The sequence below is a fragment of the Oryx dammah genome, unplaced genomic scaffold, assembly GCF_014754425.2.
Source record: "Oryx dammah isolate SB20612 unplaced genomic scaffold, SCBI_Odam_1.1 HiC_scaffold_16, whole genome shotgun sequence".
In the NCBI taxonomy this organism is placed as follows: domain Eukaryota; kingdom Metazoa; phylum Chordata; class Mammalia; order Artiodactyla; family Bovidae; genus Oryx; species Oryx dammah.
The window spans coordinates 41,945,856-41,971,232 of NW_024070200.1; the positions used below are offsets into that span (position 1 = coordinate 41,945,856).

General features: G+C 44.6%; 1 protein-coding gene across 1 annotated transcript in view; it reads left to right on the forward strand.

Annotated features, from left to right (window-relative positions):
• Positions 1-25,377, forward strand: part of TMC3 (transmembrane channel like 3) — a 58,885-nt gene that overhangs the window by 24,350 nt on the left and 9,158 nt on the right. The window contains exons 8-20 of the mRNA XM_040257401.1: positions 3,466-3,613; positions 4,305-4,348; positions 5,763-5,910; positions 7,842-7,951; positions 9,579-9,657; positions 11,924-12,169; positions 13,514-13,642; positions 13,905-13,972; positions 18,280-18,408; positions 19,927-20,037; positions 21,323-21,448; positions 22,108-22,186; positions 23,958-24,000. Of these exons, the coding sequence (XP_040113335.1) occupies positions 3,466-3,613; positions 4,305-4,348; positions 5,763-5,910; positions 7,842-7,951; positions 9,579-9,657; positions 11,924-12,169; positions 13,514-13,642; positions 13,905-13,972; positions 18,280-18,408; positions 19,927-20,037; positions 21,323-21,448; positions 22,108-22,186; positions 23,958-24,000 (1,460 nt within the window). The remainder of the gene's footprint in view (positions 1-3,465; positions 3,614-4,304; positions 4,349-5,762; positions 5,911-7,841; positions 7,952-9,578; positions 9,658-11,923; positions 12,170-13,513; positions 13,643-13,904; positions 13,973-18,279; positions 18,409-19,926; positions 20,038-21,322; positions 21,449-22,107; positions 22,187-23,957; positions 24,001-25,377) is intronic.

Here is a 25,377-nt window from a genome sequence, read left to right on the forward strand (position 1 = left end):
TCTCCTTGCAGTCCAAAACCCCAATAAGAAATAAAAAGTTAAAGAAAAACAGGAACATGATAAAAATCAGCCAATAAGAATATTGTTGAAATATGTTTATTGATATGTATGGTTATGTTTATAATTATGGTTATAATTAAATTATTATAAAACAGAAAAAACAGCAGGTGGTGCTAGTGGTAAAGAATCTGCCTGCCAGCAAAAGAAGCAAGAGACGTAAGTTCCATCTCTGGGTTGAGAAGGTCCGCTGGAGAAGGAAATGGAAGCCCACTCCAGTATTCTTGCTTGGATAAATTCCATGGACAGAGGAACCTAGTGAGCTATAGTCCATGGGGCTGCAGAGAGTCAGACACAACTGAGAGACTGAGCATACATACTCACATACAGGGGGATGCAGAGTGACTTGAGGACCGAAAGTTCACAGGGAGCTTTCCAGCTTAGCCTCTGGGGGGCCTCAAGACCCCACCTACAACACGAACCCTTTGCTGGATGTTAAGAGTTTAAGAGACAAATTGCTGTCAACTCTGGAGCAGGTATCTGACAGAAAGGGAAAAGCTTCTAAGAGGAGAGAAGCTCTAGAGCAGCGGGCTTTTTTGGCACTGGGGACCAGTTTCACGGAAAACCATTTTTCCATGGACAGGGTAGGGGATGGTTTGGGGATAATTCAAGCACGTTACATTTATTGTGCATTTTATTTTTATTATTATTACATTGTGATATGAAATAATTGTATACCTCGCCATAATGCACACTCTGGGAGCCCTGAGCTTGTTTTCCTGAAACTAGATGGTCCCATCTAGCGGTAATGAGAGCAGGATGGGGAGCGGCTGAAGTACAGATGAAGCTTCGTTTGCTGCCCTGTGCCGCCCGGTTCCTAACAGGCCACGGACCAGTACTGGCACGTGGCCCAGGAGTTGGGGACCGCTGGCCTGAAGAACAGGAGGACTTTCTCCTGAGGACAGAATTGCGACTCCTGCCTTACATCTAATGCAAAGTCCTGTATAAGAGGTATCTGACAGGCTTCCACTTGATGGGGTAGTTGCTTCATCGGGCAGGGGCTCCAAGGAGAACTGATTTAGTTCAAAGTAAAGAATTTTGTTTCACAATCACAGCTGCACACGTGCAGTGAGTCCACATACCTACAGGGACCTCCTGATCACCAGTGATGGGAGAGCTTATGCAATGGACTCACCCAAGAATGTGCTATTTTCACACTGTTCAAAGCAGGTGGTTGAGGACACAAGCCACAAGCGGGGCTGAACCCAGCCAGGGCTCTGCCTGTCCAGACATAGATGGGGCTCCTTGCTCCGCATAGACTTGCAGCGGCCCCCAGTGGCTGAGCCTGCTCCCAACACTGTTCTTGCATGACCCTCTCTGGTCTTTTTGTTAAATTTTTAATTAATTAAAATTGTAATTAGTGTTTAGTTGACTTTTCAGTATTGTGTAAGTTTAAGGTGTATGGCAAAGTGAATCAGTTATGCCTATACATGTGTGCTCATGTGCTCAGTCGCTCAGTCCTGTCCGACTCTCTGACCCACCAGGCTCCTCTGTCCATGGACTTCTCCAGGTAAGAATACTGGAGTGGGTTGCCACTTCCTACTCCAGGGGATCTTTCTTACCCAGAGATTGAACCCACATCTCTTGTATCTCCTGCGTTGGCAAGTGGATTCTTTACCACTAGCGCCACCTGGGGGAAGCTTACATATACATATGTTCACTCTTAGAACACAGGCCATTACAGAGAATTGAGTAGCATTCCCTGTGCTAAACAGCAGATCCTTGTTAATTATCTGTTTTATATATAGCAATATGTATGTGTCAATCCCAATGTTCCAGTTTATCCCTCCCCCACCCTTATCCCACCCCCAGTAACCATAAATTTATGTTATATATCTTAACTCTGCTTTGGTTTTGTAGTTAAGTTCATTTGTAGATTTTTTGTTTTTTAAGATTCCACATATTCAGTTCAGTTCAGTTCAGTCGCTCAGTCGTGTCTGACTCTTTGCGACCCCATGAATCACAGCATGCCAGGCCTCCCTGTCCATCACCAACTCCTGGAGTTCAAACTCACATCCATTGAGTCGGTGATGCCATCCAGCCATCTCATCCTCTGTCGTCCCCTTCTCCTCCTGTCCCTAATCCTTCCCAGCATCAGAGTCTTTTCCAATGAGTCAACTCTTCACGTGAGGTGGCCAAAGTACTGGAGTTTCAGCTTTAGCATCATTCCTTCCAAAGAACACCCAGGACTGATCTCCTTTAGAATGGACTGGTTAGGTCTCCTTGCAGTCCAAGGGACTCTCAAGGGTCTTCTCCAACATCACAGTTCAAAAGCATCAATTCTTTGGTGCTCAGCTTTTTTCACAGTCCAACTCTTACATCCATACATGACCACTGGAAAAACCATAGCCTTGACTAGATGGACCTTTGTTGGCAAGGTAATGTCTCTTCTTATGAATATGCTATCTAGGTTGGTCATAACTTTCCTTTCAAGGAGTAAGCGTCTTTTAATTTCATGGCTGCAGTCACCATCTGCAGTGATTTTGGAGGCCCCCAAAATAAAGTCTGACACTGTTTCCCCATCTATTTCCCATGAAGTGATGGGACCAGATGCCATGATCTTCATTTTCTGAATGTTGAGCTTTAAGCCAACTTTTTCACTCTCCTCTTTCATTTTCATCAAGAGGCTTTTTAGTTCCTCTTCACTTTCTGCCATAAGGGCAGTGTCATCTGCATCTGAGGTTACTGATATTTCTCTCGGCAATCTTGATTCCAGCTTGTGCTTCTTCCAGCCCAGCATTTCTCATGATGTACTCTGCATATAAGTTAAATAAGCAGGGTGACGATATACAGCCTTGACGTACTCCTTTTCCTATTTGGAACCAGTCTGTTGTTCCATGTCCAGTTTTAACTGTTGCTTTCTGACCTGCATATAGGTTTCTCAAGAGGCAGGTCAGGTGGTCTGGTATTCCCATCTCTTTCAGAATTTTCCACAGTTTCTTGTGATCCACACAGTCAAAGGCTTTGGCATAGTCAGTAAAGCAGAAATAGATGTTTTTCTGGAACTCTCTTGCTTTTTCCATGATCCAGCGGATGTTGGCAATTTGATCTCTGGTTCCTCTGCCTTTTCTAAAACCAGCTTGAACATCAGGAAGCTCACGGTTCACGTATTGCTGAAGCCTGGCTTGGAGAATTATAAGTGATATCATATGATATTTGTCTTTATCTGACCTACTTCACTTAGTATGAGGATCTCCAGTTGCATCCATGTTACTGCAAAAGGCATTATTATTACTTTTATGGTTGAGTAATACTCCATTGTTAATACACACCACATATTCATCTATTCCTCTGTTGGTGGATGTTTAGGTTGCTTCCAGGTGCTGGCTATTGTGAATGGTGCTGCAATGAACATTTGGGTGCATGTGTCTTTTATGAATTATGGTTTTCTCTGGTCCTCTTGTGCAGGATGGCTAAGAACTCTCGCACGAGCCTCGCCAGTGCTTCCAATGAAAACTACACCTTCTGCTGGCGGGTGTTCTGTGCTTGGGATTACCTCATTGGAAACCCAGAGGCGGCCGAGAGCAAAACTGCAGCCATCGTGAACAGCATCAGGGTGAGTTAGGGAGCCTGTCCAGGCTGCCAGGAGTCAGGGCTCTGCAGACCACAGCCTTATAGCAAGAGCTGCTGGCCCTCTGCTGGGGGTCAGCATGGTCCCGTTCCCACGGTGCTCAGACCAAGGCAGCCACGGTCTCCAACATCATGAGACATGATGTGTCCCCCCCATGCCCCAAACAATCTGACGGTGTACAGGAGGAAAACACTGGAACTTTAAAAAAAATGTCATCCTTCTAAAATTTCCATGTGTGTATCTGTGTTAATTTGCATAATGGATTACTACCATGTTGCATGCGTATAACTTGTAAATGAATAAATACATCTATGTGGGAGATACAAGCTCTTAGTGTTGACTTCGAAGATAAGACAGTAAAAAGCATTCAGAGACAGAGCTCCTGAACAACAACATTACAGCTAAATGGTGCCTGCTTCTGAGAAAAAATGATTTAGATCATTTTGAAGATCTCAGTAATTTACTTCTCCATTTCTTTTTTCCACTCTCCAGTTGCCATTTTAAATCTATTATTATACAAAGTGCTGATATCAACAGAGTCTTATAGAATGAAGTCTAGGCATTGAATTTATGATTCAAAATACTGGATAAGTCATTTCTCTCATAAACTATTTGTAAAAATTTGTGATTAATGATAATACTAAGCTTTCAATACTGTATGTGTCTTTCTTTAAAGGAGGCTATACTGGAAGAACAGGAAAAGAAGAAAAGCAAAAACCTGTATGTATGATAAACTCCCCATACTAGAGTCATTGATGAGCTGTTTTAATTTGGTGCCAAAATCACCAGAGTCTATCTCATTTTCATACAACGTCAGGCCGTTCTTTTTTCTTAAAATCTATCCACCTCGTAGTGTGGTATGTGGGAACCCTATAATTTTTCTCTCTAAGAATATTTACTATTTATTTATTTGGCTGTGACATGTCTTAGTTGCGGCATGCGGGATGTAGTTCCCTGTTGAGTGTTTAGTTGCTCAGTCATGTCTGACTCTTTGTGACCCAATGGTCTGTAGCACGTCAGGCTCCCCTGTCCTTTACTATCTTCTGGAGTTGGCTCAGATTCATGTCCATTGAGTTGGTGATCCTATCTAACCATCTTATCCTCTGTCATCCCCTTCTCCTTCTGCCCTCGATCTTTCCCAGCATCAGGGTCTCTGCAATGATTTGGCTCTTTGAATCAGGTGTTGAAAGTATTGGAGCTTTAGCTTCAGCATCAGTCCTTCCAATGAATATTCAGGGTTGATTTCCTTTAGGATTCACTGGTATACAGAGCAGTGTTTATATGTTGATCCCAACCTCCCAATTCATCCCACCCCCTTGGGGTCTATGCATTTGTTTTCTACATCAGCCTCTCTTTCTGCTTTGCAAATAAGTCATCTCTACCATTTTTCTAAATTCCACATATGAGTGATAATTGTGCTGTGTTTGTTTTCCTCTGTCTGACTTACCTCACTTTGAATGGCAGTCTCTAGGTCCATCCTCACTGGTGGTTTAAGCTCATAGTTAGTTCCTGCGATGCAGAAAGCCTGTCCAGGGGATGCTGGAGACCTGGGGAGTTGAGGAAACACCAGCCCCTGAGAGGAAGCAGTTGTTATGGGGGGATGGACTCTCCATAGGGTGTCAGAAAATGGCCCTCTCTTTGTCATTAATTTCTATGACCCCAAAATGCCCTTGACTCTTTGGGGCCACTGCTTCTTCAGCTATGAAATGAAAGGATGGGACTCCATCTGTGTTCTCAGGGGGCAGACAGCACCACCCACGTGAGGATTACCTGCAAGGTGCTGCAAATGCAGGTCCCTCCAATGCCCACCTTGATTGACAGAATTAACATCCCTGAGAGTGAGACCCAAGACTCCACATTCTTAGCATGTCTCACAGAGCAAACCTCACAGGTGATTTTGATGTTCCCTCAAATGTGAAAGCTGCAGCCATCCTGAACACATTCTCATTCAAAAATGTCTCATTCGGTGATTCATTATTACAAGCAAACAAATCAGCAGAAAGCCCAGTTCTCATTTCTCTCCCACACACAAATCCTGAATCCTCCTGATTCTGTCAAAATGTGAGGAAGACATGCATTTGGGCGCCCTGTGCGGAGCCCAGCGTACTGTCCCCATACCTGCCTCTCCCTGCAGGGCAGTGACCATCTGTCTGCGGGTCGTTGCCAACATCCTGGTGCTTGTCTCACTTGCTGGGAGCATCTATCTCATCTACTTCGTGGTGGACCGGTCCCAGAAGCTGGCGCAGTCCAAGAAGGAGCTGACACTCTGGGAGAAGAACGAGGTACCCACACACAGTGGCAGACCCTCCTCTGTTTCCTGGGTGTTTCTTATTTTTTATTTTTAATGAATTAATTAATTTGCACCAGGTCTTAGTTGCAGTATGTGGGATCTAGTTCCTCAACCAGGGATGAAGCCCATGCCCTCTGTACTGGGAGTGCAGAGTCTTAGCCACTGGACCACCAGGAAGTCCCTTCTGTGGTGTTTCTTAAGGGGATTCACTGGAAGTATCTCCATGGAAAAACTGTAGTCCTCTTATTCTAGAGCATGGATCACAAGGGCTGGGAACCAGAGTGACAACACTCAGGCTTGGCTGAATGATATCCCTGGTCTTAATGAGGAAGGTTTTGATTCAAAACCACCCTCAAGATCTGTACATTCTTTCCCTTGGAGTTGCACTGCTGACTGTGCTTTGCTTTCTTGGCTTTGTGTTTCTTTATATGCATGCTTCCAGAAACTGACTTCACCAGGATTTGCATTAGCAATTGCATTGTCTTCCATTGCATGTGTCGAAGTTGACCACGTGGGGATTGTTGAACATTTAGGTGGTTTCCATATTTCTATATTTTGCCTGTGCTGGATCTTCGCTGCAGTGTGCAGGCTTCTCTTGTTGCAGCATGTGGGTTTAATTGCCCTGAGGCATGTGGGATCTTAGTTCCCCGACCAGGGATCGAACCTGCATCCCCTGCATTGGAAGGTGTATTCTTAACTATTGGACCACCAGGGAAGTCCCTCTGTATTTCTAAGTCACAGTGATGCTTCCCAAAATAGCCTCACACCAATGGCTCATTTTGTAAAAGTCCTTTCCCCTCCATCTATGTGACTATTCCCACAAATAGAAGATTACCAAGGGGAAGGTTATAAACAGTTTTATAATTCTTACTAATTATTGTAAGACTCTGGTCCTGAAAGTTTGATTTACCTGTAAATATTTGAATGGCAGAAGTAGCACAAATGCCACCTCTCAGACCACTTCTATGAAAATGATTAAAAACAAAGTGTGCAGGCAATACATTCATCCTCAATGTACAATAATTTTTGAGAATCTGAGACTGCATTACAGAGTCTCTTCTCATACCTTTGTATTTTATGTCAATTAAGTGGGTTATAAAAATATGTGCTTGTGTGTGGATAGGTAGATAAATTTTTGAAAGATAAATTCAGAAATTATTTCTTCTTTAGCTCACATCAGCTAAGCCTCTGCTTTCACTTGCTAAGCCTCATGTACCAGCTAAGCCTCTGTTTTCACTTGCCATAAATACAGAGAAACAGGAGTCATTCAAAAGTAATGCTCTAAATCTTGCCTGTGCAGAAAGAATATTTATTACCTCTCAGACTTTCCTTGTCTGTTCTTAACAGCTACACTTAATTTGTTCTTCCATCCAAGGTAAGGAAAGTATAAATAGAATAAGATGGTAATTGAAGAAGGTGACCAAAACACCAGTGAATCCCAAACGGCATGTGTGAGTGTCTTCAGTTTAAGGAAAGTTCCTGGAAAGAACAGGGCTTCCCTGGAGGCTCAGTTGGTAAAGAATCTGCCTGCAATGCAGGAGACGTGGATTGGATCCCTGGCTTGGGAAGATCCCCTGGAGAAGGAAATGACAACCCACTCCAGTATTCTTGCCTGAAGAATCCCATGGACAGAGGAGTCTGGTGGGCTAGAGTCCCTGGGGTTGCAAAGAGTCGAACAGGACTTAGCAACTAAACTACCACCGCCACCACTGGAAAGAATAAACCCATGGCAAAGTGGCCTTGTCAAACAGCTAATTAACTAAGATTTGGGGGAGGTTTTCCATGTAAGAACTGCACGATCCTCTGAATACCCCTCTCCCCTACCAAACATTAGGCTATGAAATCAACTGTCAGGTGATAAGGCTGAGATTCAGGGGTGGAGGCCCTTGGAGGAGCTCGGTGGGGCATGCTTTCTCTTGGTAGGTGAGTGTGGTGGTCTCCCTCGTCACCATGCTGGCACCATCGGCCTTCGACCTTATTGCCGCCTTGGAGATGTACCACCCACGAACCACACTGCGCTTCCAGCTGGCAAGGTACAGCCACCGTGCTGGCAGGTTTCCTTATGGGTCCACTGTCTGGCCACCCACCGTGGGAACTCAGTCTCTCAAGAGCCAGGGCTTGCTTTGCCCCACTCCGCCAACCTTAGCACAAGACTAGCCCTGTGGAGCATCTTAGGCCCAGGGGTTGAATGATGGGAAGGAGGGGGAAGAGGAGGTAGGGAGAGAGGAAGGGGCTGGAGAGGAAGGACCAGGAGGACTGAATGGAAGAGATGGATGAAAGGGTGGTGATGAGAACAAGATGAAAAGAGGAGGGAGGGAGGGAGGGATGGAGAGGATGAGAAGAGGGGAAAACGGGCAGAAAAAGCAGATGCGAGAGAAAGAGGACCAGAAGATGAAGGAAAGGCTGCCCTGTTTTGCCCACATTTTGAGTACCTCGGTGGATTGACCACAAGAGGTGAGAGACTCTTGCTGTCTTTCCAGATGTGAGAAGAACATAATGCTTTACTCAGAATTCCCCAAAGCACAGACCCATAGAGACTGTGTCAGGATGGTCAGTGGGTGTCCAGCAGGTGGTGGATGCAGATGAGGGCCACTGCAGACTGGGGACAGGGGAGGCCAGAGGGGACAGCCTCCTGAACCCGTATTCCATTGCCAGCGCTGGCTTCAGCACTGTCTTACTGAGAAATGCCCATCTTCTCCCTGGAGCAGCCTCTTTGTCAGTAGACGTGCAGCTTTAGGGGAGGTTCTGTTAGGGTGATGGTCGCAGAGGGCAGGGATATTAGAACCTGGCTTACTTGTCTCCCATCTCTCTGGGCCTTCCAGTGCTTTGATTGTATTTCCTCTTGTAACACTGGATCACATTCTACAGAACAAATTTTCCCCAGATCACTTTGGGAAGAATGACTCTCTTTCAGGAGTCGGCAAATATTTTCTGTAAAGGACCAAGTACATCTTTTTGATCGTGCTGGTCTACGAAGTCTCTGAAGAGAGACTATGAAGGGCTATGAAGGCTCCATTCTGAGGTCATAGTAGGGAAGTGACCATGGACCATACAGCATCTATGGGGGTGTGGCTGTGTTTCTTACAGCTTTATTTCTAGAAATAGAAGAGGGTAGGATTTGGCTAAAAGGCTGTTGTTTGCCAGCCTTGAAGTCCAACAGAAGTCCAATTGTCATTTCAAAGATAGAAAAACAACACTTGAAAGATCAGGGGATGGTATGTGGAAACCCCTCATCCAGGGTGGCTCTGTGGGGAGGGGTGGTCCCAGCCCCCAGGCTCGAACCCTTGCCTCTGTGCTGCGCTCAGCACCTCCTCTGTGACCCCAAGAGAGAGGAGCGCATTCTGCAGCAGCTTCCTCACAGGTACACACCAGGGAGAAGCAATACTATGATTGCATTCCTAGTACGCAGATTGGCCTCGTTCTTGTTCAAAACTAGAGAAACAGAGGCATCAATAGACTTGCCCCTCATGAGTTCAGGCTACTTTTTTTTTTTTTTTACAAAATCCTTCCTGATTCTGAAGGAAACCAAGGGTGAAAACCAACCACTGTCTTAGCCTAAGCATGGTAGTCACTCCAGAATCATGGCAGAAGCATGGATCAGACAGAAGCATGGATTTTGTGTGGTGGTCTTCTCATTCAAGGTGGGTTTGTGGCTTTCAGGGTCCTTGTACTCTATCTGGGGAACCTCTACAGTCTGATCATCGCCCTCCTGGACAAAGTTAACAGCATGAGCATTGAGGTGAGTGCTCTGCCCTGGGAACTTGCCCAGCTGCCCACTGCCTCCCCCATACCACACACAGGCACATGCTCACATATACACATACACACACACAAACATTTACACACACATATGCACATGCACACACACATGCATACACTTACTCATACACACATGTGTGTGCATGCACACGCACACGTGCATACATTTATACACATACACGTGTGTGCACACACACACGTGCATACATATATACACATACACGTGTGTGCATGCACATACACGCACATGCACACGTGCATATATATGCATACACGTGTGTGTGCACGCACATGCACGCATGCATACATATATACACGCGTGCATACATATATACACGTGCGTGCACACACACGCATGCATGCATACATATATACACATACATGTGTGCGCGCACACATGCATATATACGTATACACACACACACATTGGGCTTCCTAGGTGGCGCTAGTGGTAAAGAACCTGCCTGCCAATGCAAGAGACGGAAGAGGTGCAGGTGAATCCCTGGGTTGTGAAGATCCCCTGGAGGAGGAAATGGCAACCCACTCCAGTATTCTTGCCTGGAGAATTCCTTGGACAGAGGATCCTGGTGGGCTACAGTCCATAGGGTTGCAAAAAGTTGTACATTACTGAAGTGACTTAGCATGCAGCATGTATGCAAATATACATACATATGCACACAAACACATGTACACATATATACACAAGTACACAGAGAGACACACATACACACATGCACACATATACACATAAACATATATATATACACACATGCACACAATCACACACATGCACACATACGCACACGTACAGGGCCATCGTCAGTATTGTCAGCATTACTGCTTGTGCTTGCACTCCATTCTTCATGGTGGAAATTCAATTCAGTTGTGGTCTTCTCAACATAAGGATGGGGAAAGTAGTCCCATTTCCAAGATAGAAAACTGAGGCCAGAATTGATGGCTAGTCACTGATAAGTGCTAGAATGAGAATCTGGGTTTCCTGACTCTGCTGAAATTCCACCAGGAAAGGCCATCAACAGCTCTGGAAAATGATCCCGGGAGAACTGCAGGCCATGTGACCCACTCAGAAAATCAGGAGAATATAAACATCCTATGGAGAACAGTTCAGAACAGCCCCCCTCCCAATACCCACCAGGGGATACACTCTTAGCCTAGGGTAGGTTTGTAGTTCATGTTAAACCTGATCCACCTGTGAGAATATCCCAAACGGCAGGGGGAGGTGAGGCAGGGAAGAGGAGGTTTTTCAGGGTTGTTTATATAAGCCATACCTGACTAACATCAAATCCTGCGGCTTGTAAGACAGCAGAGGCCATGGGGAGTAATGGTTCTGCATAAGGGCTTGCAAAGACTGGGTCCCCACTTGCCACCTACTAGCATCTTATTTTTTCTAGCTGAGCTGCATCTCATCTATCACATCCATTCCTAGTACGGAGCACTCACCTCATCTATCACATCTATCTTATCTATCACGTGGAATAATCATTCTTACCTGACGCTCTCGTGAAAATGAGAAATAGAACAGGCTATAACCTAGGACAGCCTCTGACACTCGTGAAGTCCTTCAGTCATGTCAGACTCCTTGTGACCCCATGGACTGTAGGCCACCAGGCTCCTCCATCCATGGAATTTTCTAGGCAAGAGTACTGGAGTGGGTTGCCATTTCCTTCTCCACTTCTGACACTTACTAGTGACCAATAAACACTATTCATTACAGTGTTCATTCCTGGACCCTTTCTAGTCAAGTGGTTATCAACCAAGCTAGAGAGAGTGGGAGAGTGAGAGAGACAGAGAGATGGAGACAGAAACAGAGATACAGAAAGAGATTATTCCCAAGCATTGCAGTGATACCCTTGGTGTTCATGATAGATTGTTACTTACAAATACAGTAAATCTCCTACATATGAACCTTCAAGTTGCATACTTTCAAAGATGTGAACGTGCTACTGTGTGCTAGCTAAATTGTAACTGTACTACTGTACTTTTCAAGGTCCTGTACTGTAAGAATAAAAATGTTTTCTTTATTTTGGGGGGTCTGCTTTTTATGTATTATTTGGGTGAAAAGTATTATAAAACTATGACCCTACAGTACTATACAGCAGATTGTGTTTGTTGGGTACCTGGGCTGACTTTGTTGGACTTATGAACACAATCTCAGAACTGAACTCGTTCACATGTTGGGAACTAACTGTAACTGAGCAACCTCTTTTCTTCCTTCCCTCTCTCTGCAGGAAGCCACTCCCCAAAATAGCACAAGTCACTGGATAGATTCTACCACCCTCTTTGCCACTAGGGCAGCCCCCGGAGAAGACAGATGGTCCACACTTGGGCCTGGAATAGGGCTCAGGAGAAACAGCACGTGGGCCTCGGAAGAGGCCAATATTCCAACTTACATCTCACCTCTCTCAGGATTCAACAAGACCACGGTTTCCACCCGGAGTCCACAAGACCAATGCTGGGAGACCTACGTTGGACAGGTCGGTTGCTGTCCTTTATAAAACCCTTTTGAGTCGATTTCATCACTTGACTCTAGCAACTCTCTGACTGCCATTATGCCTCTTTTATAGAAAAGGAAAATAAGTTTATTGGAGGTTTAAGATTGCCCGGGTCTCAAAACAAATAATAACAATCAGTGTAAAGACTCCTGCAGTATTAACCATGTGCTTGGCCCTGTTGTAAGTGCTTAGTCTATAATTTTATTGTTATCAGCCTTAGAACCAGAAATGAAGAAACTGAAGCACAAGAGGTTAAGTAACTTACCCACATGACAGATAGTTAAGGGGCTTCCTTGATGGCTTAGCGGTAAAGAATCCTGCAATGCAGGAGACACAGGAGATGTGGGTTTGATCCCTGGATCAGGAAGATCCCCTGTAGGAGGAAATGGTGACTCACTCCAGTATTCTTGCCTGGAAAATCCCATGGAGAGAGGAACCTGGTGGGCTATAGTCCATGGGGTCACAAAGAGTTGAACATGACTGACATGCACGCACATAAAAGCAGAGTGATGCCCCAAATGCAGGCATCTGCTCCAAACTCTGTGCTGTGAATCCATCTGCCTTTCATATTTGCTCTATTGTCTTGCACAGAGAATCTTACTCCCTAGATATTATCCCATAATCATGCCTCAAGTGGTCTCCTACTAAATGGCTCTGAATCATAGATTTTTTTTTCCTGGTTTGGTGTAATGTGGCCTCAAATATAAAAATTCAAATGAACAAATTTTTTTAAAAGATTTTTTTTTATGTGGACCATTTTTTAGTCTTCCCACTTTTGGGCTTCCCAGGTGGCCCAGGGGTAAAGAATCAGCCTGTCAAGGTGGGAAACACAGCTTCCATCCTTGGGTTGAGAAAATCCCCTAGAGGAGATGGCAACCCACTCCAGTATTCCTGCCTGGAAATTCCATGGACAGAGGAGCCTGGCAGGTTACAGTTCATGGGGTTGTAAAGAGTCGGACATGACTGAACACGCACATGCACAATTTTTTAGTCTTTATTGAATTTGTTTTATGTTTTACAGTATTGGTTCTGATCTATGTTTTGGTTTTCTGGCCCCAAGGCATGTAGGATCTTAGCTCCCCAACCAAGGATCAAACCTGGCCTCCCTGCATTGGAAGGTGAAGTCTATACCACTGGACCACCAGGGAAGTCCCCAGATGAACAAATATTTATTGAGTGCCCATTGTGTGCCAAAAATGAAGTCACCATTGGAGGGGGACCAGTGGCTCAAGTCATGGAAATGAACAGAGACGGGAGGATCCTGATGAGACGGTGGCTATGGGGAGGGCTCGGCATGGTGGCGGACAAGGATGCATTGTGTTTCAGGAGATGCTGAAGCTGTCCATCATCGACATGCTCTTCACCGTGGCCAGCATTCTGCTCATAGACTTCTTCCGAGGACTTTTCGTTCGGTACTTAAGTGACTACTGGTGCTGGGACCTGGAGAGCAAGTTTGTAAGTAAGATGCTGCTGGATCCACCCTTTCCTGATGGCCAGGCTGGGAAACTGACATGGCTGAGAGAAAAAACGTGAGGGATGAGAGAAAAGATGTACAAAACTAAGTTTCCATTTCTTTTTTTTTTCCCCATTCACTATTTTCTGGGATGGCCACACAGACGATGGGAGCAAAGAATTCTATGCATGTCATTATAATGAACCGGTTTACGCAAAGAACTTTGGAATGTTTTTTAATGCAGAAGTTCATTTTCCCTTGTAGCCTGAATACGGGGAATTCAAAATTGCAGAGAACGTGTTACATTTAGTCTACAACCAAGGAATGATTTGGTATGTACCAAAGCTGCTTCCTGCCTGTACTCACATCTAATCTGGCCTGAGATTTTAATTTACTTCGACTGGATGGGGCGTGACCATAGTAAACACAGTCATAAGAATTAGGAAAGGACATAAACAGTTTATGACTGAAGGATTTCATATGAATAGTCATTTTAGTCATGGTTTTTGAAGCATTTTGTGGAAAGGAATGATGAAGGAAATAGTCCATTTTTAGACCACTATCAGTCCCTGCAAAACAAATAAGCAAACAAAACTGCACAAGAACCAAGACCCAGTAGAATAAACTGTTGGGGAAGGTGGGGCTGGTGGCGGGGCTGGTGGCGGGGGCAGGCTAGGAGGAGTGGCTGCTGACCCTCAGGACGACTTCCTTCAGTAGCTGTGTCACAGCGGGGAGCCTGCCCTCAGCTCCCCACTCTCCTTTCATATTTTTTTGAGAATATTTATTTCTTTATTGGCTCTACTGGGTCTTGGTTGCTTTGTGCAGCCTTTCTCTAGTTGCAGCGAGTGGGGCTACTCTTTATTGAGGTACATGGGCTTTTCGTTGCGGTGGCTTCTCTTGCTGTGGAGCACAGCCCAGATTCAGTAGTTGCAGTGCATGGGCTTAGTTGCTCCAAAGCATGTGGGATCCTCCTGGACCAAACAGGGACACAGGACCTTCCCGGACTGAACCTGTGTCCCCTGCATTGACAGGTGGATTTTTACCCACTGTGCCACCAGGGAAGTCCTCTTGTTTCATCTTTTCACTAAGCCCAGGTGCACGACCATCCGTCCTCCGGATAGACAGACCCATCCTAGGGGAAGGCTGCTCACCCAGGGCAACTCCCAGCCATGGCAGTCATGTTCATAAAGATGCTAAAAGCTAGAAGGGAACCATCTGGTCCACATGGATGAGTGTGTCCCTGGGGGCATGGCGGAGAGCTCCTTAATCATTCCTCCACCTCTGGCTTTCCCTCCTGGACCCCCTAAAGTGCTCTCTGTTAAAATACAAGCAAACAAAGAAAAGGAATAAGTGCCTGAATGTTCCATACATTCACAAGACACAATCTCTTCATCATCATGCAGTAAAATGCAGGGGAAATGGAGAATCAAGTAATACTCCTTTATACAAATTCTGTGTTCTTGGGACTTCCCTGATGGTCTGGCGGCTATGACTCCAAGCTCCCAATGCAGGGTGCCTGGACTCAATCTCTGGTCAGAGAACTAGATCCTGAGTGTCACAACTAACACCCGGTGCAGCCAAATAAATATTTTTTTAAAAAGATATCATTGCAAGAAAAAAATTAATTCTGTGTTCTTATAGTCCACTTAATTTGAAAAATATTTTCATAAATATAGTATTAAAATAATACATCACATTTATTTAACATTTGCTGGATATCGGGTGCTTTTTTTTTTCTTTTTTTTTTCTGCTCTGTATTTTCTCTCTCTTTTTTTTTTGTTTTTTATTTTTTTTATTTTACTTTACAATTCTGTATTGGTTTTGCCATACATTGACATGAATCCACCATGGGTGTACATGCGTTCCCAAACATGAACCCCCCTCCCACTCCCCTCCCCACAACATCTCTCTGGGTCATCCCCATGTACCAGCCCCAAGCATGCCGTGTCCTGCATCAGACATAGACTGGAGATTCGATTCTTACATGATATTATACATGTTTCAATGCCATTCTCCCAAATCATCTCACCCTCTCCCTCTCCCTCTGAGTTCAAAAGTCCGCTATACACATCTCTGTCTTTTTTGCTGTCCTGCATACAGGGTCATCATTGCCATCTTTCTAAATTCCATATGTATGTGTTAGTATACTGTATTGGTGTTTTTCTTTCTGGCTTACTTCACTCTGTATAATCGGCTCCAGTTTCATCCATCTCATCAGAACTGATTCAAATGTATTCTTTTTAACGGCTGAGTAATACTCCATTGTGTATATGTACCACAGCTTTCTTATCCATTCATTTGCTGATGGACATCTAGGTTGTTTCCATGTCCTGGCTATTATAAACAGTGCTGCGATGAACATTGGGGTACATGTGTCTCTTTCAATTCTGGTTTCCTCAGTGTGTATGCCCAGCAGTGGGATTGCTGGGTCATAAGGCAGTTCTATTTGCAATTTTTTAAGGAATCTCCACACTGTTCTCCATAGTGGCTGTACTAGTTTGCATTCCCACCAACAGTGTAGTAGGGTTCCCTTCTCTCCACACCCTCTCCAGCATTTATTGCTTGCAGATTTTTGGATCGCAGACATTCTGACTGGTGTGAAGTGGTACCTCATTGTGGTTTTGATTTGCATTTCTCTAATAATGAGTGATGTTGAGCATCTTTTCATGTGTTTGTTAGCCATCTGTATGTCTTCCTTGGAGAAATGTCTATTTAGTTCTTTGGCCCATTTTTTGATTGGGTCGTTTATTTTTCTGGAATTGATCTGCAGGAGTTGCTTGTATACGTTTGAGATTAGTTGTTTGTCAGTTGCTTCATTTGCTATTATTTTCTCCCATTCGGAAGGCTGTCTTTTCACTTTGCTTATATTTTCCTTTGTTGTGCAGAAGCTTTTAATTTTAATTAGGTCCCATTTGTTTATTTTTGCTTTTATTTCCAGAATTCTGGGAGGTGGATCATAGAGGATCCTGCTGTGGTTTATGTCGGAGAGTGTTTTGCCTATGTTCTCCTCTAGGAGTTTTATAGTTTCTGGTCTTACATTTAGATCTTTAATCCATTTTGAGTTTATCTTTGTGTGCGGTGTTAGAAAGAGTGTATTAAAAAAATACAGAGCAGAAAAAAATTATACATCACATTTATTTAACATTTGCTGGATATCGGGTGCTTTTTTTTTTAACCTATAATAATTGGTTAAATCCTTATAGAGACCCTACGAGGTAATTAATATTTTCTTCTCCATTTTAATATGAAGAAACTAAAGAAAAGAGAAGCTAAGTGTCTTGCCTCACATCACATAGACAGTGATCTTTTTGCCTGATGTGAGAAACCAAAAGTTTTTTCTTAGAGTTTTACTTATCAAACCTATCCTTGTATCTATATTTATCTTTTTGCTGCTAAATCCAAATTTGACAAGTATTGTATTGAATGAGCATCTAGTACAAGCAGATTAGCCTTAAGTCAGAAGATCTAGGTTTCATTCCCTATTTGGCAGTTATTTGTAGGGTAATTGTATCTCTCTTTCCCTGGTATTTTATCCCGGGCCTGTCGTTCCCAAAAGCACTCAATTTGGTTGATATAGGTCACCCTTTTATTATTAGTCTTTGAGAAAAGTACCTAATTTTCCCAGCCCCAACTTTGGATACTAACCCCTCCTTTTATTTTATTTTTATATTAATATGTTTATTTATTTTTATTTTTGACTGTGTTGGGTCTTCATTGCTATGTGTGGTCTTCTCTCTAATTGCAGCATGAGGGCTTAGTTGTCACTTAGCATGTGGGATCTTAGTTTCCCAACCAGGGATTGAACTCGTGTCCCCTACAGTGGAAGGCAGATTCTTAACCACTGGACCACCAGAGAGGTCCCTACTCCTCCTCTATGATTGCAGAAGGTTAAATGGGCCAAAATGTGTGAGGATGCTGAGCCCAAGGTGCAACAAAAGTAGCTGTGCTGCACATATGTTGATGGAAACTGAAAGTCAATAACTGATTAATGTAGCCCTCACCATGCATGGTTAGACGCTTAGTCGCTTCAGTTGTGTCCCAACCAGGCCATGGGATTCTCCAGGCAAGAATACTGGAGTGGGTTGCCATGCCTCCTCCAGGGGGTCTTCCTGACCCAGGGATTGAACCCACATATCCTGCATCTCCTCCATTGCAGGCAGGAGACACCAGGGAAGCCCTAGCCCTCACCATAGATAGGCAAAATCTAGAGCCTACCCAGAATCATAGTTATCCACTCTTCGTATCTTGACCAGAAGAGGGTCTTTCCTTTGTTAACTGTGAAAAGACACTTAGCATTCCTGTCAAGAGAATTTCTTTTAGGCTATGCTGTGCAGCATGTGGGCTCTTAGTTCCCCAACCAGGAATGGAACCTGTGCCCTCTACATTGGGAGCTTGCAGTCTTAACCACTGGACCACCAGTGAAGTCCTTTCTGGTTTGTTCTTAAGAGGCTATTTTAAAATAGGCTCTCAGCTCATCCGCAGAAGTGACTAGACTTACTCCCAGAAGGTGGCGGTTTTGGATCTCAGATCTCCAGGGGCTTCCTCAGTTATTTAAGCACAGAGTACACATCTCGAATTCTCAGAACCAAGGCAGACCCGAGGAGAACAGAAGCTAACTGGCCTCCCCTTGCGGTTTCAGGATGGGAGCCTTCTTCTCCCCATGTCTGCCTGCCTTCAACGTCCTCAAACTCATTGGGCTCATGTACCTGCGCAGCTGGGCCGTACTGACCTGCAATGCGCCGCACCAGCAAGTCTTCCGGGCCTCCAGGTCAGTGGGTGGAGAGAATTCACATCAACCACGCTTGCCTTATCCATGGGGGTCTCCCCAGCTCTCTGCCTGTCAAAAACTTGTTCACCCTCCATTTGCATTTCCTCCCTGAAGCCATTGCCAGTGCCCACTGCTCCCCTCCACCCCGACCTTGGACGGAATCACGACTCTTCTTTAAGCTCATGACACTTTCTTTACAACTTCTTCCTGAAGTTTAACCATCATCTAGTGTCAGTCACTCAGTCATGGCCGACTCCCCATGGACTGTAGCCTGCCAGGCTCCTCTGTCCATGGAGTTCTCCAGGCAAGAATACTGGAGTGGGTTGCCATGCCCTTCTCCAGGGCATCTTCCCAACTCAGATTGAACCCAGGTCTTCTGCACTGAAGACAGATTCTTTACCGTCTGAACTTTCTCACCTCCTATATATACATATACATATTTATATGTGTATATACATTTTATATAAAATGTGTGGGCTTCCTGCATGGCGCTAGTGGTAAAGAACCTGCCAGCCAATGCAGAAGACATAAGAGACACAAGTTCGATCCCTGGGTTGGGAAGATCCCCTGGAGCAGGGCACTGTAACCCACTCCAGTATTCTTGCCTGGGAAATCCCATAGACAGAGGAGCCTGGTGGGCTATGGTCCATAGGGTTTCACAGAGTCCGACATGATTGAAGCGACTTAGTATGCATGCATAAAGAATGTGTACACATAAATAGAGAAAGGCTTCACAGATTAACACTCACCTACTTACTACATTCTAAGTGGCCTGATATCTTCTTTCCTCTTCTAATCAGTCTATTTCATTAGAGAGAGCGTGCTATCTGAAAATCTGTAGGTGGACAGATCATTCATTCTCTTTCAGGACTGTTTACAGTCCTAAAAACACCAAACAGACCTGCACTGTCCTCAGGGGAAGCCTGAGTGGCCGAGCTTTCAGATATTAACTTAGGACCCAGGGCCCAGGGCTTAATCAGGCAGGGACTATTTTTCACCCTGAGCAGCTAGGAGCAGGGCGGATGAAAGGCTGAGAGACACATCCAAGTGAGAGAGTTAAGAACCACAATGAAGGAGCACACCATCCTCAGACATAGGGGACAAGCTCAAGGCTGGGGACTGGAGAGGGAATTACTACTTGAGTACTTAGGTGGGTGGGACAAAAGTTCTAAGATTTTTTCCATGAATTAGGTTTACCGTGTGATGGCCATGGGGTCACCCCTCTCTTGTTTTGAGGTGGACAGGTGCTCAGCAAGTGATTAGTAGATGAGCAGGTTGGGCTGGGTGATCACTAATTTCCTTGGAGTATCCATTTCTAGTTTGCTAAGTTGCCTGTGACCCTGTGACAGACCCTTTCCTTAGCAGTAATGGGAGGAGGATATTTTTCTGTTTGCAAAGAGTTAGGGCTACAGTTTCTGTGTTGTTGTTTTGGGGGGCAGGAGAGGTGGGGTGATACTTTGCATCAGTGGCAGCTGGCCAGGGAATGAACTCAACACCTGGCACTTGTTTTCTTTGCAGATCCAACAATTTCTACTTGGCAATGCTTCTGTTTATGCTCTTCCTATGCATGCTGCCAACCATTTTTGCTATAGTCCGGTACAAACCATCTTTAAATTGTGGACCATTCAGGTAAGTCAGGGCTTCCCAGGTGACGCTAGTGGTAAAGAACCTGCCTGCCAATGCAGGATAGTAAGAGACTCGGGTCAGATCCCTGGGTAGGGAAGATTCTCTGGCATAGGAAATGGCACCCTACTACAGTATTCTTGCCATTAATAGAGGAGCATCCCATGGACAGAGGAGCCTGGAGGGTACAGTCCCTGGGGTCTCAGAAGAGTTGGACATGACTGAGCATGCATGCACGGACAACTTATTTTAGTTTATTCGGCTCTGCCTGGAGCTACTGACAGCGGAAGGGAAAGGACTCCTGTATTGAACTGAATTCTCCTGGCTCACAAAGCAGGTCAACAGCAGAGAGAAACTGCAAATTCACGTCTTTTGAATCCATGACCAGTATTCTTCACTTGCTAAGCCAGCTGCCCTCAAATATGATCATCTTTGTGCTCATCTTTAAAAGATACAGCCCACTTAAAATCAAAATGGGGAAAGACATTGCTCCAGTGCTGGAAAGAAATTCTACCCTTCTAGAACTCAGAAAGCTTTTACTAAAAGATTGTCCCTGTCACTTTTTTTAAAAAAGACATTTTTGATGTGGACCATTTTTTAAAGTCTTTATTGAATTTGTTACAACATTGCTTCTGTTTTTTATGCTTTGGTTTTTTGGCCATGAGGCATGTGGGATCCTAACTCCCTGACCAGGGATCGAACCCACACTCTCTGCATTGGAAGCATGGAGTCTTAACCACTGGGTGGCCAGGGAAGTCTCCAGTGTCACTTTTGATTCTACACTTATCTAGCTGCATCAAGACAGAAGTCCCTAGAGTTATCTCCACCTAGGATTTGCTTTCAATTAGGGTTTTTTTTTTTTAATTTTTATTTTTTGGCTGTGCAGCATATGGGATCTTAGTTCTCCCACCAGGGATCGAACCCACACCCCCTGCATTGGAAGCATGGAGTCAACCACTGGACCACTGGGGAAATCCCATTTAAGTCAGTTTTGATACACTTTTGTAACATTTAGAGTCTGTCTTTGTATACGTTATACACACACACACATATACCCCCATGTAATTATTGACCTCGTCTTCAAGCCTCATGTTAATCAAATGAATACTTCAGATAGCATCATCTTAGGAACCTTACATATCATCCACATTCATCAGATACTTAAGCTTTGAAACTGACTTGAGGATTGGACTCTAGCCAACTAGCTCCCCTCTCCTTTTTTTTTAAATGGCTCACATGATCCTTCTGCCAAAAGCAATATAATCTGGAATTATGGTTTTTTTTCTCACAGTGGACAAGAGAAAATTTATGACATCGTGTCAGAAACCATTGAGAAGGACTTTCCCGTGTGGTTTGGCTCTGTGATTGGATACATCAGTAGCCCCGTGGTCATCCTGCCAGCTGTACTGCTACTTTTGTGAGTACTTACCTGCCAGTTTTTGGGGGACTTCTATGTGTTTGGCCAACAGGAAAACCACTGCTTCCCAGTAAGTGTATAAATTCAGTGAGTTCATTCAAAAGTCACTTATGGAGCCTGATGATCTGAGCAGGAACACTGAATCCCATGGGGACCAGGGAGGCAGAGCATGATGGGTTCATCACCAGGATTTGGGCCGTCACTGTGGCCATTATCATGGGGTTTAGTGTCATTATCCTTATTTTACTTTCCAGAGGTTTAATCTCAACATGGAATTTTATCGTGCAGCTCAGTAGTGTCTGTTTTGACTTAAAGGGAAAAGAACATCAAATAGTGATCCAAGATTCCTGGCATGCTGTACTGTAAATGCCTTACCCATCTTCACTCCGTCCTTACTGTTGTCACCTGTGAAGAATTTCAGGTCCACGGAGGTGGTTTTGAAAATCAGGAGAAAGAAAAGGAGTGCCGCCCCTTCCTGGTGCTCACTAGCCTGAGAACTTGCTGATACCTTTTGTCCTAAGAGGGTGGGCTGGGGTGGGAGTAGGGGTTGGCTGGGGTGGGAGTAGGGGTTGGCTGGTCGCCCACATCTGGTGGGGAACATGGCCAGAAAAGCTGAGAAAGGAGATGGACACTCACCACCCTGTGCTCTTCCACCCTAGCATGCTCATCTATTACCTGCAGAGCATTGCAAGATCCTTAAAACTCAGCAACCACCAGCTCAGAATGCAGATCCAAAATGCAAGTATTGTGTAACCTTTGCTGTTGTGAATGTGTGTCAGCCATCTGACTGATGTCCCTGGCCAGGAAACACAAGTGAGGTCATGCTTGGACTCTTGGCCCTCCCTCCCCCAGTCAGGACCTCCCAGGGCTATATCATTACAAGAATACCCAGGCCCTCTGTTGTCAGAATGAGCCTCCTATCCCAGAGGCTTTGCTGATGCCTTCAGCGTTTCAGCATCCTCTCCTGTGGCCACACAGAGCTTTCAATGGACTGGGCTCTTCTGGCTCTGCTGACTGGGAGGGCAGAAAGGATTCCTCCACAGTCCCATGTCAAGTTGGAATCTGAGTCCAAAGACACTGTTTAGACTCAAAGACCTACCTTTTCCCTATCTTTTAATTTCTGGTGGTCATTACAGTAAGTCCCCTACATAACGAACAAGTTCTGTTCAGAGAGTGTATTTGTAAGTCCAATTTGTTTGTAAGTCCAAAAAAGTTAGCATAGGTACCCAGCTAGCATAATTGGCTATGTATCACTGTTCTGTCATAGGTTTATCATGCTTTCCACATAAAAAGTACATAACAAACAGACATACAAAATAAAAAATACATTTTTAATCCTACAGTACAGTACCCTGAAAAGTACAGTAGCACAGTACAACAGCTGGCACACAGGGGCTCTCATCGAGTGAACAGGCAAGAAGAATTATTGACCGGAGGAGGGAGTAGGGGTGGGAGATGGTGGAGCTGAAGGGTCGTCAACAATAGGAGATGGAGGGTAAGCTGAGGTGTCACTCAGGCCAGACATTGATGGGATGCGTGTTCACATCTTTGAAAGTATGTAACTTGAAGTTTTGTGTGTAGGGGACTTACGGTACCTTCTCTCCTGTCTGGAGCTCAAACTACAGATCTCAGAACAGTCAGAGAATGACCAATACTCACCAATCTTTCCACAATTTCTCCTCCTCTGGACACATCCCAGGTGTTCCCCTAGGCCTGGGACTAGGAGGAGGCAAGCGAGGCACCAGGGTGCCCAATTTAGAGGCACAGACTCTGAGGGTCACATCGACCCTGTGCTCTCACAGCCCCAAGAGTGAGCTCCTCCTTAAATTTGGCCCCTGGAGATCTCACTTGCTTCAACCCAGCCCCAGAACGCCATGTGAAAAACCCCCACCTTTCTTTTTTTAAAACTTTCATAAATATCAATTAATGTGAAGAAACACTAACTCATTTCATAACAAGTCAAATAAAAAAATGTGTCTGGGGACTTCCCTGGCAGTCACGTGGTAAAGACTGGGTTTCCACTGCAGGGGGCATGGGTTCAATCCCTGATGCGGGAACTAAGACCCTACAGGCGGCATGGCTTGGCCACTAAAAAAAAAAAAAGAAAGAAAGAAAGAAAGGAAAGAGAGAGAGAGAGATGCAGCCAGAGTTGCAAAGTGCATTTTTATGAAAACACATCTCCCATGTGGTGGATCCATATTTCTCTTTTGTATCTCAGGCAAACCATTCTTAGCAGAATCTCAACAAAATCTATCAAAGAGCTGCCCCTAAAAGTGACACTTGCCAGGGATTAAAGTTCAGCTTTCGGGTGTCAGTATGTATTCATTCAAGTCACAGGCTTAGGGTCAGCAGATGCTGTCCTCAGGTGGTGGTAGTAGCTTGGCCATGGCCCAGCTACGAGCAATGATGGCCCAACTACAAGTACCTTCCCCAGTCCTCATAAAAATAATATTTGTTACTCCTTCCTGCTAAATCCAGAACAAATGTATGATTATCATTTATATTTTAGGCAAGATCTGAAGATAGGAGAAAGGTTGCCCAAATGGTAGAAGGTAAGTACAAATAAGAGTTCCTGATGTCTCAGTTGGTGGGCATTTTTTAAAAAAACAGCAGTTTAAGGTTCAACACTAACAAAAACAACAACAAAAAATCTTCCTACTCTAGTTCAGTTTTCACAATAAATTAGACCCAACAAAAATCTAGGGATAGGCAAATACCTGGTGGTCCGGTGGCTAAGATTCTGTGCTCCCAATGCCGGCAGTGTAGGTTGGATCCCTGGTTGGGGAACTAATCCCACATACCTCAAGGTGTGGTCAACAATAAACAAAATAAAAATGAAACAAAAACTATAACCTAAAGCCTTCTTTAAAAAATAATCTTAGGATATAAATGTTGGTCTGTATCTATAATTTTTACATCAGACCTAGGCCTGTGAATAATCCCAAAATGTGTCTGAAATCAGAAGGAAATATTGAAATAAGCAAGAAAAAGCAGCACAAAATTCTGGAGGAAGCCCATAAGAATGTCTTGGCCTTGTTCACATCTGTGTACTTCCTCTCAGTGGCTCATTTCTTCCTTGCAAGATGCTCTTCTCCCCTGTCTCTGCCCCTTGGGTCATGTCCCCATGACGCTGTGGGGGCCTCTGTGTCCCCCACCTGCAGAACAATGTCAGGTGGGCAGGTCTACCCAGGAAAACAGATTTCCCAGTAAGGAATCCAAGCCCAGTGGGCTCACCTCTTCCTGTCTTGCCCAGCGGTTCCTGGACACACTTGTTCCCATCTAGGCTTATCCAGGGAGAAGGAAAGAATATCCCTGTAGAAAGAATGAAAATATAAGGAGGATCATGGGCTTAAGGGAGGGGAAAGTGGACAAGTACAGCTCAAAGGAAACACATCTGCCACTTGGAGCCACTGACAAGTCATGGTATGAGCCCGAAGGATCACCAAACAATGGCAAAATTGTGTGGCTCATGTTCTCCTGCAGAAAATGAATGAGAAAATGACCCAAAAGGCTCTGTTTGTTGGTTCTTTTGTCTGCTTTCCTTTTTTTTTTTTTTTAAACTCTATGGTTCTTTGATAGTTATTTGTTTCTTTATTTGGCTGCCCCAGGTCTTAGTTTTGGCACATGGGATTTTTAGTTGTGGCATACAAGCTCTTAGTTCCCTGACCAGGGATGGAACCTGGGCCCCCTGCACTGAGAACTCAGAATCTTAGCCACTGGACCACCAGGGAAGTCCTGTTTGGTCTGCTTTAATCCAGAACTAATTGGGAAGGATGTGTTTCCTTCCAGGAAAATGGCTGAGTAAGAGTCTTGAGGCCTCAGGGTTGTGTTCGCTCCAACCACTTTCTCAGAGAGCAAGCCTACACATAAAAACCGCTGTGGGAAGAGACTGTAACTTATGTTACAAAATTCCACTCTTTCATTGTTGT